At 50.1% G+C, this 13,749-nt stretch overlaps 1 protein-coding gene across 2 annotated transcripts; it reads right to left on the bottom strand.

Moving 5' to 3' along the window:
- Window positions 1-5,115: 5,115 nt before the first annotated feature.
- SSR2 (signal sequence receptor subunit 2) lies at window positions 5,116-12,291 on the bottom strand. Of its 2 annotated transcripts, none has more exons than XM_008155673.3 (6): window positions 12,230-12,291; window positions 11,389-11,543; window positions 10,608-10,706; window positions 9,446-9,554; window positions 6,713-6,790; window positions 5,116-5,651 (listed from the first exon to the last, which is right to left on the bottom strand). In XM_008155673.3, exons 2-6 carry the CDS (start codon window positions 11,541-11,543, stop codon window positions 5,541-5,543), a joined length of 552 nt encoding a protein of 183 aa, XP_008153895.3. In that variant the 5' UTR covers window positions 12,230-12,291; the 3' UTR covers window positions 5,116-5,540. The 2 variants fall into 2 exon arrangements, with proteins under 2 accessions (XP_008153895.3, XP_054568103.1); XM_054712128.1 differs by lacking the exon at window positions 12,230-12,291 and adding an exon at window positions 12,174-12,208.
- Between the last annotated feature and the right edge of the window lie 1,458 nt (window positions 12,292-13,749).

Here is a 13,749-nt window from a genome sequence, read left to right on the forward strand (position 1 = left end):
TTAACTTCAGATAAAGAAGGCCCCAGCACGCATAGCTCCTTCCCACCCTGCACCCGGACACCCCATTCTATGGCAGGTCATAGTACCCCAGCGTCTGCTCTCTCCCCTCCCCATCCTGATTTGGTCACATCATTACTCTATTTCTCAGTGGGAAACACAGGAGATTTTGACATGTGTGGCCGAAGGCTGCTGTCCTGCAACTCACTTTCCTTCCCTGACTTCCCTGTCCACTGCCAACATCAACGGAAAGGCAAAGGGTATGGAGGGGGAGGATTCATTCATTCCGGTGTCAGGCATGGAGAAGAGGACCCAGAAGGGTCTATGCACAAGGACAACGTGGGGCGTGTGTGCCATCTCTTAGTGGGACAGGGCTAAGGACAGGCTAGAGCCCGCATCAGCGTCCAGGTTGCCTTCTGCAAGGTCCACACCTGCTTCAGGGCCCACAGGGCAGAGCTATTGATTTTATTGTTACTACTTAATTCCTAAGTTCAAAGCTAGAGAGCTGGCAGCCCCAGCCCCCTGACCTACCCACACCTCCTTTGACTAAGTCAGCAATCAGGCATCTCAAACAACCACCCTAAATAACACCCACCTCTTTGATAAACCAGGCTCACAAATCAGTCAGGAATTTGCTGCGTTGGGCTTCCAGGTGTCCCCCCCCCACACACACCCTTTTTTTAAAAATTGGTTTGCAAACCAAACTTAGGTTAGCAAAATCCCCTTCTTTCTGTCGGCGTGGACCCAGGGTAGCCCAGGACATGTGGGGCTGCAGAAGAGAGGGAGAGACCAACCGATCTCTCCCACCTCCTCCTGCCAGTTTCTTGGCATGTGTCATGGGTCCTGTGCCAGATAGGTGGGGCAAGAGAGGGTCTGAGGTCCAGAGGGACACACCTGAGAAGACTTTGGCCACTGTGTCCCAGGGAATTAACCCATCAGATCCCAGGAGGCAGCTAAAAGTAGTGGGCAAAGTAGGGAACCCCTTCTCTGATAGATAATCTAGAATCAGGACTTCCCTGACTCCAGGTATGAGCTGGTGGCCTTCTAAATGTCACAACCCCCAGGGGGAAAGGAACAAGGTTAGGCACTAGAGGAAGGGGACCCCGGATGAATTCAGATATCAAGGTTTTAAAATCCGCAGGATTGTGACGATTGAGAATACGTACAAGGGTTTAGCATCACTTGTCACACACGTATTTGAGTGTTAGCTGTTGGCCATAATTGTGATTCCCTCTTACACACACACACACACACACACACACACACACACACACACACACACGGCCCCCTAATTAAAAGTGAGAGCTGAATGCAGGGGGCTGGTAGAGAAGCTACACACTGTCCTCCCCTCCCTGGGGCACAGGGGCTGCTTGAAGATCTCTGCTTCTGGGGGAGTGCCCGTGTACAGGGACAGGACCCCGAGAAAGGGAGAAAGGGACAGAGGGCAACTCACCAGACTTGGGAGATATCCCAGGGATGGGGGACTTGTTCCCGCCCTCAGCTGGTGACTTCAGTATAAGAAAAAGTCCTGTTTCAGGTAGGCCCGCTAAGAATCCAGTCCAGCACCTTAATGCCAGGGCCCCTCTCGTGGTCCTTTTAAAGGAGGGGCTCATGATCCAGAGGTTTGCACAGGAGAAGACAGGGGGGACTCATTCCAGTCCGGACCAGCTGCCTCTTCTATTCCTCTAGCACTTCCCTTCCCCGCCCTACTTCAAACACCCTGCGTGTGTGCAGGCCTTTAACCCCTTGTGTGCTGGCCCTGAGGATTCCCGGGACCCCCATCCTCAGCATTCCCTGGACAAAGGGCGGCCCCAGGATTTCAGGTTCCTGTGGAAACAGGTAGAGGTAACCCACCTGGGGTCACCCTGAGGGGAGAGTGTGTGGGAACCTGACATCCAAGGAACCTTCGCCCTCCCTCCAATGGGGACAGGGTGAAGGAAGGAGAGAAAGAGAGCATCGCAGGGGAAGACTCACAGCTGGAAACTTACTTAACAGGGAGGTCCTCTTGGGGTCAGGGAGGCCCTTTGTCCTCTCTCAAATTTGGCTTCAAAATGGCTTGTCGGTCCCTTTAAGAGGCAGGTTACAGCCGCGGGTAGAGGAGAAAAGATTGTGCTTTCTGTGGTGAAGGGAGGGGCCTTCACAGGGTCAGCTCCATCTGAGGAGGGCTCTCCCTTCGGCCCACAGGGACATGGTGACCAGGCAGCTCAGCACCCACTGGCTCCCGCGCCCTCCGCGTTGTGGTGGGTACCAGGCCAGGGTATCTGCCCAGCGCCCCTACCCTCCTCCCTGATAACAGCTGGGGGCCTGACTCACCCTCGCGTCTTCCATGGGGCAGAGGACAGCGGGGGCAGACACTGGACTTCCTGAGGTAACTGGACCCTCCTCCTGACAGCCCAGCTGGAGTTGGAAGACCTTAGCTGCCTCTGCCAACTCACTAGTTACGGGGCCTTGGAGCAGTGATGTGTTGGCCCTGCTCCTCATCTGTAAATGGAGGTGCTAGATGAGAAATGGGCAAATGCTGACACACCAATGCCGGGCCCATAGTAGCTATTCGGTAAATAAGCCGGCCGCCACTTGGTGTGACCTGGATAAGCCACTTCACCCTGCCTGCGCCTTCCCTGACCCAGTACATAAGAGGGCTAGAGTAGGTGGTCCATGGCCTGTGCTTGCTCTAAAACTCTCGTTCTGGATGAAACGAAGGGGGCAGTTGCGGCCAGATGTGGACACTGCATCGGTTCCCACCTGGCTGGGCCCCAAACCCCATGATGGGCGGCAGGGGTAGGTTCTCCCTTCACAAGAGCACAGGGGAAACACCTGCCTCGTTTTACTGGCGTGGGGGCCTCAGGGATCCTCTCATGAAACAATCTCGCGATTGTTCAGGCGGGGACACAGGCTCCGGGAGGGGCGTGATTTACCGGAGGTCAGACAGCCAGCGAGTGGTGGACGAGGCGGGCGGATGCCCAGCATGCTGCCCGTCTGTGGTCAGTCCTGCTCCCACCACTCGGAGCCGCTGCATTTCCCCGTTTCTTGGAGATTCTTACACCCGTTTCCCATCGGCTTCCTTCAGGAAGAGTCCCCCAGCCTAGTGTGTGGAGGTGGCCATCCAGGCACCTGGTTCCTCCTGGCACCAGGGCTGGGTGTGTGGGTGAGCAGGTGCCAGCTGAAGGCTTGGACGACGACGTGGGAGGAATAGTCAGCTGGTTTCCAGGGTGGGATCTGGAACATGCTGGCAGCTGGGTTTATCTCTGTACTGCCTTTTAGGGAGGAGCCCCTCTGTTTTGGTACCCAACCTCCAGGAAGGATGGGGGGGACCAGGGCTTACTGTCCCTCCGCCATGCAGACCTGCAGGCAATCTGGAGATCAGGGTTCCCACCTTCCTAGGGTGGTTTCCATTAGAGCAAAGGACTGCTATCTACCACTCCTCCTCCCATTCAGTTACCTCAGAAGTGAACAGGGTTCAATCATAAAGCCAACCAGTCCAGCCGAGTCTGTCTCTCGATGTTAGAGGCTCTTATATTCCCCAAGCCCACTGCTTACGGGTGGGCTCGAATCCCATCCCGACACCAGTGGAAATGGATCCCTTCAGCGAGGAAGCATCTGGTTTTGGCCCCTTTTCAAGGTGCCTGTGACACTAACTGCCTTCACAATGCTTCTCTTGTTATCTGTCCGCCCCCCCGCCCCCACCCGAGTCTCCTCCATTCTAACAAGGCCCAGGACACAGAGTGCTGAGTTCTGCAAGGAAAGGTAAAGATTGCCCGTTTCGGAAAGGAGCACCTCTGAGCTGAGACAGGAAGTTCTCTAGGACCTTCGGGTTATGAAGCTTAGCCTGTCCTCTAGAGCACAACACCGCCTCCTACAGGTGAACCCGCTGTTCTCGGGGGGAGACCGCGCAGGTGGAACAGGGTGCTTCCTCCTCCAAAGACTAATGCTTCCTAGACCTCGGGAGGAAGATGATACGCAGCAGACGAGTTCCCTTTTCCTCAACCCCCGCTTCTGACCCATTGTCTTCTCCCCTGTTCTCCCGAGCACGCCCCAGGTCTCCACCAGGAACACAGGGCAACAGCCTTGTGCTGTCCCCTCCTTGCCCTCTCACCTGGCCAGTCCTGGGCTGCCCGAGCCACAGCCCCTGAAGGAGGGATGTGAGCTGCTGGAGGGCCACTCCATTCGGAGCCTCCCGTTGCCTCCATGTCCTTTTCATCCTTCCTGGGGCCCAGAGGCTCCGCTGCTGGGCAGAGGAAAGGTTAAACCGGTTGGGCAGCACGCCCCCCCTCCCCCCCCCCATCCCCAACAGAGTCTAAACTGGGAAACTCGGTGGCAGGAACAAAGCGGGTGTTTGTTGGGCTGCTCCCCTGCCTGGGAGGCTGTTCTCGGACCACGGCATTCCTGGGTTGGACAGAGTCAGCTCGGAGTGCCTTCTCCCCACCGCCGCTGCTGCAGCAAAAGCCACTGCCTCTCCACAGCCCGAGCTTAGGCGCAACTCCGGGCATCCAGGTGCTGCTGCGGGGCCAGCGCTCAGAGCAGAGACATAATTCAAGCTCAAGAAAAGCTAGTTCTTAAACAGAGGAAGGAACAGAACCAGGTGTAAGAGATAGCTTTTCAAGAAGTCAGTAAGTAAACCTGGCCGGTTTTCTCAGTGGTTAGAGCGTCAGCCTGGGGACCAAAGGATCTTGGGTTTGAATCTCGGTCAGGGCTTGTGCAGGAGACAACCAATTGATGTGTCTCTCTCACATGGATGTTTCTCCACTTGTCCTCCCCCTCCCGACCCCGCTCTCTCTAGAAACCAATGGGAAAAAATATCCTCGGGTGAGGATTACAAAAAGAAGTCAGTATATGAGACCAGAATGTCTTCCCGGAGTGAGAACGCCTTCTCCATCCTCTCCTTGAGCTAAGAGGAGCGAACAGTCAAGAAAGGTTCTGGGGAGTATGTGGTGATTGGTGAGAGCAGAGGGAAATGAGATGAAGCAAGGTGCTCAAAAACAGATGGATATCTCCATGGGAACAGGACCCACAACCCCCACAACAATGAGGCAGGACTCAGCTCACCTGCCCAGGAGCCTCGGCTCTCAGGTCTGAGCTCCAACAACCTGCACTCACCCAGCTGATGAGAAAATGGGCAAGTCAGTTTGGCATTTGTTTTTATTAGAAAACCCATTTGGTAAGCACTTCCCTAACCCAGAGCAGGAGCTGGGTAGCCTCCAAGAGTCCCACAGCTTTCCCTTTATCTTCTATCCGCTTCTGAGAGGGGAGAGCCGGAGAGGGGGGTGGTGTCATGCAGTCTCCAAATGCCCCCTCCTGCACTGGAGAGCTCAGACCGCCAGCAATATACCCCACGGCACCGCTAGGCTCCGGCACTCTTGTCTGCATGGCTTCAAGAGGGAAGCGAGGAGGCTCTCGTAGACTCCTCGGCCCAGTCCTTCACTCCGGCGAGAGCAGGGCAGGACCCAGGAGAAGGTGGCCAAGGGCTCAAGGAGACTGCATCGGAGATACCCTCTGGAGTCTGGAAAGCACCTGATTTCTTGGGATGGGCGGGCTGTGCAACCCCCTCAGTTCTTCTTGGTTTTGGGAGTGTCGTATTTCCTCTTGCTGGAGTACCACAGCAGCAGGGGGATCCCGATGGAGGGGAGAGTCATGACCCCGAAGGCTGCCCAGTCCAGCTGTGGAAGACAACACAGGCCTTGCTTAGACTATGGAGCAGGGCACGGGAGAGGACCAGGAAGGAGGGTCCAATGAGAAAGGGAGCAGCCCAGCCCAAATTTTAAGCTGAACCGTGACAGGAAGGCTCCTCTGAGGACTCCTGATGGAGAACAGCTCTCTGAAGACTAATCTCTTTCCAGCTGTGAAGCCAAAGCCTCACCTGACCCCACCCAGACGGGAAGAAAAGCTTTTCTCTTCCAGACAATCTGTGAGGAGGGAGATGGCCAAGTATTGCCCCGACAGTCAAGCCTCCTGTGATCTAACCCCACTGTCTCCAGCCCCTCCCCCATTCCTCCGCCTCAGCCTGCCCTCCAGCCTCCTGGACTACTTGCCATACCTGGATGGCACCACGCTTCCTCACTCTGAGCCGCTCCCTCTCCCTACGATGGCCATCCTTCCTAACCTCCTCCTCCAGAAACCCGTCCTGACTGAGACCAGGCTCCATGTTCCTGCTGCCTGCTCCTCCAGCACCTGGTATATGATCTCTAGCAGAGCATTTCCCCTCAGCGACTTGTTCTGAGTCCCTAAGACCTTTATGAAAGGGGCTATGTCTTGGTCACCATTGTTTCCCAAAGCAAAGCACTGAACTGAGCACATAATTAGGAATTCATAATTATTCACTGAATGAATGGATGAGTACATGAATTTCCTCAATCAGAACTTTAGGCAAATATTCAAAAAATTCTGTCTTAGTCTAAGTTCCCACCTCACCTTCCCAACGCTCTAGGACTCTTTGAATCTAAGCAGATATTCTTTTTAAATCTCAAAATAGACTCAGGACTCCAAGATGGGGCTCTACTCAAGGATGAGGAAAGAAAAAGGGCAGTTTTTTGGTTCTCATAATTGTGATCTCATGACTAAAAATCTCTAATCATAGTTAAATTAGGATATTTGATGGCTGATCAGACACCAAAAAAAACCAGATATGGCAAAAACCAACCAATTAAACAAATCTTCTAAGGGGACTAAGAGGTCCCAGAACCCAAGGTGGTCTCGTCCCAGACAACACTGTGCCGCTTACAAAGTGAGGGGAGAATCTCCTGTCAAACTCCCGCTGAGCCAGGATTCCTCCCTGTCCAGGTGCGCTGGTAAAGCCAATCTGAAAATAAAAGCAGGACATTGAGGCAAACCCCACACTTCCTCATCTGAGAAAGGGCAGTCCCAACCAACCTGGTTCTAAGCGTTATTCCTTTTTTTTTAATTGACTGGAGAGAGAGAAACATTGGTTTGTTGTTCCATTCATTTACTAGTATGCATTCATTGGCTGATTCTTGTATGTGCTCTGACAGGGGATCGAACCCACAACCTTGGTGTATCGGGACGATGCTCTAACCGACTGAGCTACCCAGTCAGGGCCTAAGTGTTAGGTTCTTAGAGCTTCAAGAGGAAGAAAAGCTTTTGAACTAGAGAGAGTTGGATGATTCCTACTGTGTTGTAAAGGGGGGTACATTAGGAGCCAGGAGACCTGAGAAACACATGATGAGCATTTACTAAACACGGAGGCCAGGGATGCAGCTGAAATTCAAACCAAATCCTTCCACCTGAGACCCAGACTCTGGAAAGAGTGGCTCACCACCACTGGCCCCTCTGCAGGGCCAAGTGTGTAATGGAATGACTTGCACTTGCCACTCATTCCCTTATTCCTCCAGGGGAAATACTCCTCTGCACCTGAGTGCCGTGAGGCTCAAATGAAACGAGAAAGATTCTGGACAGCACAAAGCCCTACCCTAATGTACATTACTAGAGGGGGCTGAGTCTGGCCCACATTCCTTTGTCTTGGAGAGGAGGCCAAGACCTTGGAGCACACTGCAAACAACTTTGTTCTGAAGTGGCAGCCGGGCCTTCTGAGCCTTCGGTGCTTTGTCTGTTAACCCGTTAAACACCATGTAGAACCAGAGTCCTAAAAGTTGGTTCTTTATTTCTTTTGAGGAGGAGCTGTCAAATTGTGTTTCCAACGTGGCAGCAGCATTTTATGTTCTCACCAGTCGTGTTTTAGCTTTCTATTTTTTCACATCTTTGCCAACATGTTACTGTCTTTATTTTTTATTATAGCCATCATAGTGGGTGTGAAGTAGCATCTTATGATGTCTTTTTGTTGTTATTGGTGTTTTTAATACTCACCCAAGGACATGTAGAGAGAGGGAGGAAGGAAGAAAGAGACAGAGAAACGTCACTGTGAGAAGCATCAATAGGCTGCCTTCTGCACGCTCCCTGAGAGGGGATCAAGATCACAACCAGGTACGTGCCCTGACCAGGAATCGAACCGGCAACCTTTTGGTGCACAGGAAGCTCAAACAACTGAGCCACCCTGGCCAGGCTATTTTAAACTTCTTTTCAATTAGAGTTTACATTCAATATTATTTTGTATTGGTTTTAGGTGTACAGCATAGTGGTTAGACAATCTCCTACTTTACCAAGTGTTCCCCCTGGTATTTCTAGTACCACCTGGTACCATAGCTAGTTATTACAATATCACTGACTATATCCCTGTGCTGTACTTCACATCCCCATGGCTATTTCTAAAGCTGATTCTGAAGGTAGAAATGGCACAGGATGTGGCAATGTAACAGGGATTACAAAAATACGGTTCCACATGGTTTATAAAAAAAGAAAATTCAGAATGTGCATTTAACGAGAATTCTGGATGTCGTTTAGTTCTATGGTTGACTCTATTCCAAGTCTTCTCCCTACTGTGCACTTGCTAAGTAGCCAATAGCCCATCCTATGGTCCTGTCAGAGGCCTTTATGAATTCATGACCTACGGCTCTTGAGGGCTGGGACAGCATCTTAATCTTCTTAGTATTCTCTAGAGTCCAGCACATTGCAGGGGCTCAATAAATGTCTGTTGACCTTTACATCAATCAGTCAAAGATTATGTACTACTGTTTCTATTAAACATGGGAAACAGAGGGAAATCTAAGACAAAGTCCCTGGTTTCAAGGAGTTTGTATTAAATTGGGAGCGAGGGTGGGGGGAAGGCCTACACATAAGAAAGAGAACTAATAATTATTTATTGAAGACAATAAATAATTAAATGTTCAAGTGGCCTATAACGTAAGAGCTACAGATGTTTAGCTGCCCTCGATGAATGTTTATTGAAAGAAGGAGTAGGAAAGAGCAATGTGAACTGTAAAAGCAGAAGACAGAAACGAGGACTTGCAGCTCAAAGCTGGGTCTTGAGAAGGCTTGGGATAATGAAGTGGAGGAGAGAGAGTACTTCAAACAGAGAAGCAAGGCAAAGTGGGAAGAACAGCACTGGGAGAAGGGCGTGCACCAAGGAGCCTGGCTTAGCTGGGATGGAGGGTCTTTGTGCGTCGAGTGGAGAGGAAGCTGGAGGCAGAGAACAGATGGACTACTGGAGGGTATGCAATGAGAGGCAGAAAAGCTTGACCTTGATGGAATTAAGCAGAAGCATCCAGAGCAAGGGAAAGACATGGAAACAATGAAGACGGGGAATAATCTGACAGCGGCATAGATGAACTGGAAGGGCAAGGACAGCAATGAACCGGGCAATATATGACACATTCCAGATGAAAAGCCAAGCAGAAGGAATGAAGAGGAAGGGAATGCTACAGTCCTCCCCTCCCATCCATTTCAATTGCTTTATTCAGAAACTTTATAATCTGAAACGTATTTCCTAATGACAATATCCCACATTTCTGGTCTTTCTTATCTTTCTCAGATAAGAAATTTTCTGCAAGAGTTTTCAAGGGCAGATCTGAGCCCCATCCAGCTAAGGGTTTGGACAACTCACCACAACGGGCCCATCCTCCTGGGCCAGGTAAGTAACAGTTGCTGAGGTGAAGTTGAAATAACCAGCCTTGAGAGGGCGCAGGACAACAGTATGGGAGACGTTGCTAGCACTGGCCCAAGAGTTAAGGAAGGAAAAAGATGAAGCTAAAGTTATAACAACTTTTCGACTTGTGGACTAAATACACCATTTACAAAAGAAGTTGCCAATACATGTGGTGATTTCATACTTGCCAATACTCTGCAAGAATAATAAACATACACATTTTTGTAAGCCTAAAGTATATTACAATATACCATTTTTAAAAAAATCCTCACCCGAAGACATTTTTCCATTGATTTTTAGAGAGAGGGAAAGACAGAGAGAAATATCGATGTGAGAGAAACACATCGATTGGCTGCCTCCTGCACGAGGCCTGACCAGGGCCCGGGCCTGGGAGAAGCCTGCAATGGAGGTATGTTGCCTTTGACTGGAATCGAACCTGGGACCCTTCGGTTCGCAGGCCAACGCTCTATCCACTAAGCCAAACCAGGTAGGGCAATATGATGCCTTTTTAGCCAAGTTTTAAATCTATGGTGTACTCAGTGTATGTTCAAAGCAATATATGTTATGGATAAAAAATTAGTCACTTAAGCTTACAGAAAATCTTTCATTGACTATAACTGAAGGAAGTTCTTAAAAATGCAAAATAAAGACAAAAACCACAAAGAGAACACTAACTCTTATCAGAAAATCTAAACATACTTTAATTCACATGGGGACAAAAATCTAATTCAAAACACTCAGGAAACAACTGGTAGATCAGAAGAGACTCACTGACTAAGAAGAGTCTTTGAAAGGTCACTCAGGGCCTCCACGTTAGCATCCAACTGAATTTCTTTTAAAAGCGCCCCCCCCCTTTGCTGGGCCACAAACATCTAAGTGTCTACGTCTGCCCAACAGAGTATGTTTTAGGGCCTTATAACCTAAACTTCAGAACCTCAGGAGCATCCAAAGCACACGAACACAACTGTCACCAGTATCTCTTGCCCCATCTCATCCAGAGAGATGACAGAAGAATGGCCATGCACACCTGGGCTGTTTGAAGTGACCCTGCTGCTTGCTTTGGTGGCAACGTTCCCCCACCCCCACCGCCAGCCTTCATCACCCAGTGTCAAGAGGATACGGGGCAATCCGGTCCCATTTGACGTTGAGCATTCCAGAGACAATGCCAAAGTCTTCTGGAGGGAAGGAATCATCAGATAATTCCACATCTAATGCAGCACTAGAAAACAGAGGCAACAAAAGAGGTTTGGAAGTCATGGATATGGAAATTAAAGCAATCAGCAATCAAATCTGCCTGCTTGTCCTAAAAATTCAAAACTACAAAAGACACATATGACTCACATAGACAGTAATTTGGGTTTGTTGCACTGAAGAATCCAGGTCAAGGCCTGGATTCTGTGTCTCAGAAGCACCAAAATACTCAAGTACCTAGGAAGAAATGGGCCCAAACCCATTCTTGTCTCAATTTCTGTGTGTGTGTTGTTGGAAGGATGGAGGGGGAGAGGAGCAAGAGGCATATGGAAGATCAAATGAAAGGGAACAAAATTTAAAAAGGCAACAAAAATGTGTACAGGCTAATGAAACAAAGGAAGCTGAAACTGCAAACTCTGAGGTAAGACGGAATCATATATTTTATGCCTTCTCATTTTCCTCTCCCTGTTTCACAATCCCTGCTTCTTCCCCACTCTAAAACTCTTCCAACTCAAAAAAAGAGTGGAAGATGATTTCTTATAGCTTAGGTAAGAATGTCCTCCTCTTCTTAAATGAGGTCCAGCAGTGTATTCATTCACTCATCATAGCTGTTGCTGGAGGTCTCCCAGAGAAACCACTGCTGGTGGTTCCCAGCTGGGAGATCTGAGAAGCCTGAAAGGGCCTAACCTGCAGCTCCAGAGCCTCCTTACCTTGAGCCGACATTGTAGATGTTGTACTGTAAGGTCAGGTCTCTCCCCTCCACGGCATATCTGTTCAGCAGTGATTTGGAGGCCAAAAGCCTGGCTCCTTCCTCTGCTTGTGTGACAGCAAGTAGAGCCAACACTGCAAATGCCAGCAGCCTCATCTGTGGAGAGAGAAGCAAAGTGAGCAGCCAACCCAAGCATGTAAGATCACCAAAATCTTCCTGATGGTCCTTCACGAAACGCCTATGGAAGCTCGAAAGCAGCAGCCCCTTCCACAGAGCAGTCTCTAAGCCTCTGGAACTGACCTACTGGCGCCTCTCCTGCCACCTCCGCCCTGCAAGCCCTCGGGTCATCGGTCTAAGCACCAGCATAACCACCACCCTCTTTCTGCTGGGGGACCGGGGTGCTCCCCAACTGATAGGGTCTTCTGAGATGACACCAGGTGGCTACAATAGGGCTTTTCTTGGGGTGCCCGATTTCGGCCGATCTCAGACCTGCAGCACCGCCCAGCTTTCCCTTACACAGGAGTCCCCCACGGCTGCTGCCTTCCAGAACGTGGCCCTCTCCTCCATCGCCCAGCTCCACGGAGACCCCACCGCGCGCTCGCGGGGTCCTCCCACACACCCCGCATCCCACCCTCCATCCTTCCCCCTGGATCCCATTCTCCTCGCCCCCACATCCTTTTGTGGTTCCCTCCCGGGGCTCAGTCTGCTCTGCCCCCTTCCCGCCTCTCCCCAAGATTAAACGTCCTTCCGCGGCGCACCCACTGCCCTCCCCCTCCTACAGCTAACCCTCAGCCGCTAGGTGAGGTGCGGACAAGAGACTCCCCCTCCTGCTCGGGACTCACCGTGCACCCCAAAGAAGCCTTTGGGGGAGGGGAGGAACCAGTACCGGAAAAGAGCGTCAGCATCCGAAAGACCGGAAATAAGCTTTGACAGGAAACCCCGGTGCTCCGCCCCATGCCTTCTGGGAGTTGTAGTTCTTGGACAAGCCCCACCTTTCCCTTTGTAGTGCCCGGGGACCTCGGAGACACGAGGCACTTCAGAAAGCCTTGTGTTTGTGCGTTCTCCTTGCTTTATTATTCTGCCCCTTTCAATGGCTTTTCAAGCTGGTTTGCCCTTACCGTATGTGGCCAGCACCTGATGAACTGCTTTGCAGAATTGGCATACCTAGAGATTTTGATCATATATTGAGAATGGCGAGTGTACTGTCGAGCCAGGAATTAGAGAAAAGCTATTTCTCTCAGGGTTACTAGAATTCTAAGTCTAGGCAAGACACTTAGCCACCCCCTACATCCAGTAAGTAACCAAGCCCTGAGCTTTATTTAGAATTCCTTTGAGGTGCTAACTCCATTTACCAGTCTGACTCCTGTGCTGTTGTCACATATTTAAATTTTCTTTCTATATATTTTAAACTCCATGAGACATTGTCATTTTTGTTTTAGAGTCAATGTTTGTTTATTTTTGTTAGTCCTTACCCGAGGACATTTTCCCATTAGTTTTTAGAGAGTGGAAGGGAGGGGGAAGAGACAGAAACACAGATGGGAGAAGACACACCGATTGGCTGATTGGCTGCCCCCACATGCACCCACACGGGTGGGGATCCAGCCAAGGTACAGGCCCTTGACTGAAATCGAACCTGTGACCCTTCAGTCTGCAGGACGGCTCTATCCACTGAGCCAAACCGGCTAGGGCATGCTATGTCCATTTTTATAGTTTCATGTCTCTGCTGAAATTTCTAAGCGTGGCTTTTATCTTCTTGAAATACTAAGCACAGTTGTTTTCACTTGTATAATATCAATACATGGAATTGCTGTGGGTCTGTTTATTGTCTGACATTTCTGTTCGGTCTCATTTATATTACCTTATCTCTTCAACTGCTTAATTTTTATTGTGGTTGATGTTATATTTGAAAAATTATTTATTATAATAATTTTGAGGTCTAGGTTGATGTTACGTTCCTCAAGATTTCTGCTTGATCCTACCAAGCATCTGGATATGATAGCAATCTGGGATCATCTTCTTCCTAAATTTGAGGCTTAAGAATTTCTGGACCACCCAGAATGGTGGGAGGCTAGGCTGCTGAATATGAGGAAATGGCTTACTTCTGATCCACCTGTAGGGGGTCCTGGTTCAAATGCTGGATCTTTATCAGCATCCTTATCTTTAGCTGTCCCCAGATTCCAACTTTGTGTCTCCCTGTTCTTCAAGGCCCTCAAATCCTCTCAGCAACTTTTTCCCAAGTGGCAAAAACTCCCAGGACAAAGGTAGTCTTTAGGCCGTTTTTCCTCTCTGGATTCCCAGCCAATCTTGTTGGCTCTTTGATGCTTTTTAGATTTTTTAAACATATATTGCATCCAACTGTAAA

The sequence above is a fragment of the Eptesicus fuscus genome, chromosome 22 (assembly GCF_027574615.1).
Source record: "Eptesicus fuscus isolate TK198812 chromosome 22, DD_ASM_mEF_20220401, whole genome shotgun sequence".
Taxonomy (NCBI): domain Eukaryota; kingdom Metazoa; phylum Chordata; class Mammalia; order Chiroptera; family Vespertilionidae; genus Eptesicus; species Eptesicus fuscus.